The sequence below is a fragment of the Borostomias antarcticus genome (genome assembly GCF_949987555.1).
Source record: "Borostomias antarcticus genome assembly, chromosome: 24".
In the NCBI taxonomy this organism is placed as follows: domain Eukaryota; kingdom Metazoa; phylum Chordata; class Actinopteri; order Stomiiformes; family Stomiidae; genus Borostomias; species Borostomias antarcticus.
In genome coordinates, this window is record NC_140257.1 from 12,633,045 (window position 1) to 12,640,544 (window position 7,500).

The 7,500-nt window shown below is 50.0% G+C and overlaps 2 protein-coding genes across 2 annotated transcripts in view; both read right to left on the reverse strand.

The window, feature by feature from the left end:
* Nucleotides 1-3,375, reverse strand: part of ddr2b (discoidin domain receptor tyrosine kinase 2b) — a gene marked incomplete at both ends in the record, with an annotated part of 9,652 nt that extends 6,277 nt beyond the window's left edge. The window contains 4 exons of the mRNA XM_084458265.1: nucleotides 1-48; nucleotides 695-932; nucleotides 1,598-1,700; nucleotides 3,300-3,375. The exon at nucleotides 1-48 is cut by the window's left edge and continues 100 nt beyond it. Of these exons, the coding sequence (XP_084314391.1) occupies nucleotides 1-48; nucleotides 695-932; nucleotides 1,598-1,700; nucleotides 3,300-3,375 (465 nt within the window). The remainder of the gene's footprint in view (nucleotides 49-694; nucleotides 933-1,597; nucleotides 1,701-3,299) is intronic.
* Nucleotides 3,376-7,316: 3,941 nt separating this feature from the next.
* Nucleotides 7,317-7,500, reverse strand: part of LOC311325703 (carboxyl-terminal PDZ ligand of neuronal nitric oxide synthase protein-like) — a gene marked incomplete at both ends in the record, with an annotated part of 12,178 nt that continues 11,994 nt past the window's right edge. Inside the window, 1 exon segment of the mRNA XM_084458443.1 lies at nucleotides 7,317-7,500. This exon segment is cut by the window's right edge and continues 224 nt beyond it. Coding sequence (XP_084314569.1) covers nucleotides 7,317-7,500 — 184 coding nt within the window.

Sequence of the window (7,500 nt, forward strand, 5' to 3'; positions counted from 1 at the left end):
CAGGTCCTTCAGCACCACGTCATAGGCGTTCCTGTTCCCCTCGATCACCTGACTCAGGGGAGACAGGGGAGGGACACCGTTAAAGAGTGACGTCAGCGTGCAGAACAGGATTTTACAAACTCAGCAGCACCGACGCATCCGGACGGCATGTCAATCAGACCTAGGCCATATCTGCTCTCTTTCTCTCACTCTCTCTCTTCCTCTCTTTCTCTCTCTCTTCCTCTCTTTCTCTTTCTCTCTCTCTCTTCCTCTCTTTCTCTCTCTCTCTTTCTCTCTCTCTCTCTTCCTCTCTTTTTCTCTCTCTCTTCCTCTCTCTCTCTCCTTCTCTTTCTCTCTCTCTCCCTCTCCATCTCTATCCCCCCTCTCTCTCTGTCTCTCTCCCTTTCTCCCTCTCTATCCTCCCTCTCTCTCTCTGTCTCTCTCCCTTTCTCCCTCTGTCTCTCAACCTCTCTTTCTCCCTCTCTCTCTCCCTCTCTATCCCACTCTCTCTCTCTGTCTCTCTCCCTTTCTCCCTCCGTCTCTCTCCCTCCCCCTCTCTCTTTCCTACTCACTCTCTCCCTCTCTCCCTCTCTGTCTCTCTCCCTCTCTCTCCCTCTCCCTCTCTCTCTCCCTCCCCCACCCCTCTCTCCCTCTCTCTCTCTCCCTCCCTCCCTCTCTCTCCCTCTCTCTCTCCCTCTCTCCGTCCGTCTCTCACCTGGGTGCCCTTGCGGTCTTGCCAGGCGACCCAGCGGTGTCCGTCCCGACTGTACTTGATCCTGTAGCGCTGGGCGAACTCCTTGCCCATGCCGTCGGCGTGGCGACCCTGCGTGCCCACCAGCGTGATGAAGTGCAGCGAGCGCAGGTCCACCTGCAGGAACTCCCTCGGCCCGTTGGTCTCGGCCACGATGTCGGGACACCACGCCCCGTCCCCGTCACTGTCATCAAAGTCCAGTCTGGGGGAGGAGGGGTTGGGGAGGGGAGAGGAGGGGGGAGGAGAGAGGAAGGGGGAGGAGGGGGAGGAGAGAGAGGATAGGGAGGATGAGGGGGAAGAGGAGGGAGGAGAGAGAGGATAGGGAGGAGGAGAGGGAAGAGGAGGGAGGAGGGAGGAGGGAGGAGGGGGAGGATGGGGAGGAGAGAGAGGACAGGGAGGAGGAGGGGGAAGAGGAGGGAGGAGAGAGGAGGGGGAGGAGAGAGGATGGGGAGGAGAGAGAGGACAGGGAGGAGGAAGGGGAAGAGGAGGGAGGAGAGAGGAGGGGGAGGAGAGAGAGGACAGGGAGGATGAGGGGGAAGAGGAGGGAGGAGAGAGGAGGGGGAGGAGAGAGGAGGGGGAGGAGAGAGAGGACAGGGAGGAGGAGGGGGAAGAGGAGGGAGGAGAGAGGAGGGGGAGGAGAGAGGAGGGGGAGGAGGGGGAGGAGAGAGAGGACAGGGAGGAGGAGGGGGAAGAGGAGGGAGGAGAGAGAGGAGAGGGAGGAGGAGAGAGAGGAGGTGCGAGGAGTAGGGAGAACAGAGGGAGGGAGGGTGAGAAGAGAGTTTCTCGTTGGCTTATGGTTGTGTTTTATTCACTCTGCGTGTTGTGTGTCATGAATTCAGCGCGTCTCAGTGCAGACAGATCACATACCTGCCAAATCTGGCAGCAGTCGACTCAGACCACTGACTGGAGGCGGAGATGTCCTCATCCTGGATCTGGCCGCCTGTCATGCCCAGTGGATACCGACACACTCCTAAACATACACACACACACACACACACACACACACATAGAGTTAACTCTTCAGCAGGCACGCGCTCACCATAGGACGACAAAACAAACTGTGTAATATGATCATCAGCCTATCGGACAGTGTAACACAGGTGGCAACGTGCGAGCAAGGCTACCAGTGCTAGGCTACCAGTGTAACCGTAGCAAGGCTACCAGTGTAACCGTAGCAAGGCTACCAGTGTAACCGTAGCAAGGCTACCAGTGTTAGGCTACCAGTGTAACCGTAGCAAGGCTACCAGTGTAACCGTAGCAAGGCTACCAGTGTAACCGTAGCAAGGCTACCAGTGTAACCGTAGCAAGGCTACCAGTGTAACCGTAGCAAGGCTACCAGTGTTAGGCTACCAGTGTAACCGTAGCAAGGCTACCAGTGTTAGGCTACCAGTGTAACCGTAGCAAGGCTACCAGTGTTTGTGTATGTGAGCCACATGTATGTGTAGGGATCAGAGCTGAATCTAAAATGGACAGGGTACTTCCCTCCCCCCCGGGCCAATGAGGCCCCCGCTTTGGAACAGAGGCATCACTGTGTAGGTGCCAGTCCCAGCCCAGGAGGATGGGAGGGGCCTCACTACCGCCCTCATTTAATTTTTCAGCCCTTTTTTTCAGATTTTGTACCCACTTGAACTATAGCCGAATTGGAGTTATAATTGGGTTTGGGGGGCTATTACCAGAGGAAATTGAATCAGAATGAAATCGACTACAGAAGTCATTAAGCTGGCGTCTCGTGTCAACGGCCGGAGAAAAGGAGCCGTGAGCTACGTGAGAGCGTGGTTATAATGCGATATTGCTTGGGGACTTAAATGATCTAAATGGCATCGGCCAGCGTGGCCGTCTCTAAAACCCCACGGTGGTTTCACATCAGAACAGAGACAGAGATGGTGGGAGCTGGGGAACAATTCCTCTTTATACAGTATACTGTAGGGAAACTAGCTTTAGTGGAAAAGTCCAGGAGGTGTGTGTGTGTGTGTGTGTGTGTGATTCAGTAACACACACACACACACACCTGAAATGGACTAGAGAGCAGCTCGTACCCTGCCTCCAGCGTGCTGTTTAACCAGCCTCCATCTACAGCCTCTCAAACATTCTCCTCCTCCATGCCCCCCACCTGTGAAAGACCGGCCTGTTCTCACATATTTGCCGTCTGACCATTGGATAAACCACATGCGCGCACACACACACACACACACACACACACACACATACACACACACACACACCAAACATACACCAAACACACACACACACACACACAACAAATATATACAGTACACACACACACACACACACACACAAACACACACACACACACACACACACACACACACACACACATGCAGACCACCCAGTCATCCAGCGCTTACATGTCCACGATGCCAACCTTCCCCCGTGTCAACGAATACAGTATGTGTTTTTAACTAACAACCCCGCAGTCTATATGATATCTACTGCTGTAACAGCCCCAACGCTGGCTCAAACCATGAATAACACGCTCTACACTACAGTATGTGATATCGCTCCTGTCATGTCCTGGTATACTGTATCTCACACTGACTGAGTCTCGTACCTGGATTGACTTGAGACCTCACGGTGCTGCAAAGCAGGAAGAACAGCAGACCATGCCTGATCTGCAGAACCTCCATGGCCTTCTGCGTCTTCTCCTTCTTCGTCTTCTCCTTCTTCGTCTCACAGAGGGCAGCCTGACGCCTGCACGAAAAGGTACACAGAGGTTTAGTTTTAAAGCATGAAAAGGCATCCCTGTGCGCACATATCTAGGCGGTATTCCTCCTCGGGGGGTTGGCACTCATGGCTTACCGATCACAACGACCTTGTTGCACCGTGGTACAGCCACTAGGCCTATCACTGACGCCGAATGAGCACTGCGAATACAGTATGTACAGTAGCCTACGAGCCGAATGCGGCGTTGCGCCTCTCTGAGCCGGAGCGGCAGAGACACACAGAGACCTCCTTGTAAACGGAGGTAATTGACCAGCGCTCCGGCTCCACGGCACACACACAGCAGGAGCCCCGGGGTTTATTTACCTTGTAAAAGGCTCTGTAAACGCACCCTGCTGAAATACGCCTCTATAGCACAGGTATGCACAACATGTTTAACGTACTGCACCGTGCAGTCGTGTATGCGGTCAGCTCACCGATGAATGGGAACGAGGCGGCTGGCTAGCGCACGTGCGCTGGCCTGACTGTGCGCGTCTGTGTGGCCTGGTCAAGTCACATGGACGGGATCAGATGCCCGTCCAGACTGACAAAGTGCTTGCGCTGGTGTTCTATGCGGCCTCCTGTTGCATTGCTATTGTAAGGGTATCACAGTATCAATATCATTGTAACAGTAGGTGATATAGACAATGTAAATCACTACAACTCATAACTACTTTATAAATACTTGACTTATAAATACTTTAATCCACAATGATGTCATTAGAGATGATTATGTCAAATGTGATATTGTTTTTGTTTCGATATCAACACACACATATATAACTTGATCGGAACAGGCAGACAATGAAATGGTGAAGATGTTGGATCATGACATACCACATAAATACTGCTCACTGTATCATTTGCAAAACAGTAGTAGAAAATAATGGGGGGTGAATCTGTGTCAGGATCTCAGCTTCTCTCAACACTCAGTTGGTGTAATAACTAGCCTGTCCTGAACAACTCCAAATGTCTTATAAGAAGTCTTATAACCATGGGATAAACAATTAATGCAAAGTTAATAGTGACAGTACTTACTCTTAAAATGTGTCTCTCCTTCTTCAAAATCATGTGTCTTGGGGAATATTCCACATCTACTCTGAGTTTGTGCACACAGCACCAAAACCCTGACCTCTTCCTGGGATGGACTTTCTGAGAAAGGAGAGAGAGACAAAGACTATGAGAGAGAGAGAGAGAGAGAGAGAGAGAGAGAGTGTGAGAGAGAGAGAGAGAGAGAGAGAGAGAGAGAGAGAGAGAGAGAGAGAGAGAGAGAGAGAGAGAGAGGAAGGAAAGGGCTGATGTAAGAAGCTCCCTGGCTCTGACAGGAAAGAGAAATGAAAAAAAGAGAAAATAACCCACTTTGGGATTCTTGGGGTGACGCCAGAAGCCCCAGAATTCCACCTGATTCACATAAGGTTTCAATTATGGCCCTGAGGGGCATTTTGGAGCAGTAGCCTCTGTTGGGCAGCCAAGGGATACTGAAAAAGGACCAGAGTTGACATTCCTGCTTTGGAAAACCTGCTAATTACTGTAGGAGTGATGAACTTTATAGACTTCTAAAAGTATTACAGGATGTGGACAAGAACGAATCATGGCACAACATAAAAGTGAAGACTGCTGTACTGTAAGTCAAGACAGACAGAAGCTCCTTGCATTACTAAGTGTGGAAGCAAACCCTTTTTTTCAACTTCCGACAGACTAAAACTACCAATGGGCTTGTTGAATGACTTTAGTTAAATACAAAACCATGGGCAATGTCTCAATAATCTAATGTGACTTCCTTGTAAATGCTGAGGGGACTAGATTTTTTAGAAAGGACACGTGGAAAGGAAACTAAATAAGACCATTGGGATTGGGCCTGGGCAGTGCTACAGTACTGTGCTGCAGAATTCACCACGAGGGGGCAGTAAAGGTCCATAAAACCAATCTCTTCTGGGCTTAGTTGGGTTGAGGGAAAAATGGACTATCAATTAAGAGAGAAAAGAGTCCAACTGAATATGAGTCATCCAGAAGCCACAGATCCTAGGTTGAGTCATGAAACATCCGAGTGATTCATAATTCACCATTATCTCCATTGGATGGATGTGACATTTGCACATAGCCTACACTTTACATAAATACACACGAGCTTTAATCGAGTCAGAAATCCGTCATGAATAATGCATGAAGGCTTTGCTGCTTCTAACAGGTGGGTCGGATATCATTAGCGTCCATTTAAAAAACCTCCACAAACGACAGTTGGGAAAAAGGTTGTGTGCTATGTTGTGTGTTATATTGAGACGCCACTAATGTGGTTCTGGGGTCATAATATTATACATTAATCACAGAAGAAGCTACAGTATGTTAGAGCTGCACTGGAAAGACAATGGTCTAGGGGCTGCCTGGATTTGGCAATGCCGATCCCTTACTCGAGGCCAAAGCCCATGTTCAACATTTCACTATCGTGCCTCATGAAGAGGACAGACGGGACAGCGAGGTGTCATGGAAGAGGACAGACGGGACAGCGAGGTGTCATGGGAGAGGACAGACGGGACAGCGAGGTGTCATGGGAGAGGACAGACGGGACAGCGAGGTGTCATGGAAGAGGACAGACGGGACAGCGAGGTGTCCCGGGGGGGGGGTGAACCACAGCACTGCGGGGGCTTCTGTTCTATCACAGGGAGGCCGGTTTTGTTTGAAATGAAAGGCTTTCAGCGCAGTCCACTTAAAAAGCAGCTATAAATACCATAGGGATCTTTCGAAAAGGTCAGTCTGTTGTGTCTGTCGCAACTTGCATGACACTTAGCCTATTATGATGATATTATGATGGCGGCATATTTCAGAAGTAGCCGACTACATATGTGGTGACTAGCAACACAGCGGTTCAGTTTATACGTTATAATGATGAGGGAAACAAAGGTTAGATGAAAAAAGAGGGCAGTACTGGCACACGCGTGGCATTTAGGAAAAGGCATTTAATTAAGCAAGCTAGGGAGCACATCAAACTAAGTGCACTTTCAGCACACCTCAAATCGACAGGCCAGAAAGAAAGAAAGAAAGAAAGAAAGAAAGAAAGAGGTGCAGGAGAGAGAGAGAGGGAGAGGGAGTGTAAAAGAAAACAGAGGGAGAGAGAGAGAGATTTATCGATTTGGAGTGTAGGCTACTCAGCGACATGTCCCCAATACAGTGAGTCAGAGCGCTGGAACCGAGTCAAGGACCTTCTGCTGCTGCTGCTGTTGAAGGGCTGCGGTGGTGCAGGGCGGTCAGACACCGGCAGAACGGCAAGAAACGCGGCTATATACCTGACCACCGGGACACAGCTCTCCTCACGGTGAGAGGTACTCCTGAAAAGCACAGCTACTGTACAATGATAGTGGTCCCGTCAACTAGACGCAAAAGAGATGGCATGCCTCATCAGACCAAAAGAAAGAAAGCGTAGCCTAACGCTCAACACGTTGAGACTCATGCTGAACAAACCGGAATCCACTGATCATCACACATCCGGTGAAGTATAATAACTAGAAATAACAGGCATTTTTGCATTGCACATTCAAAAGAAATAAAGGCTTTTCTTCTTGTTTTGATTCAAGTCCCTTGGAATAACAGTGCTATCCATGATTTCCAACGACAAAGAGACAGAAACACAGTGCACTGTAGCAAGCCCATAATACAAAGACAAATAGCCTACAGTACTGTTCATATATAATGTCAATATCATTCATATATATATATATAAACAAAAATATTTGAACACGTAGAAATGTAAACCAATATCAACATAAAGCACATGAGAAGGATAGCAGGGATGTGTAGAGGCAAGCTGGACAGAGCAGATGACCACAGTGTTCGCGTCTGTGACAGGGCGGGGTCAGGAGGCACAGGAGGAGCGCTACACCGCCATTTCATCTTCCAAGGAGTCCGCCGGGCCCTCTGCGTTCAGCACGTTAAAGAGGCGGGCCGCCGCCTCTGGCCCCGCCCCCTCGCCCTGACCCCAACTGTCCCTGTCGTCGCTCTCGTCCGTGTTGGACTCGTACTCCGAGCCGATGCCGGACTCCCTGAACCGGAGAAGTTCC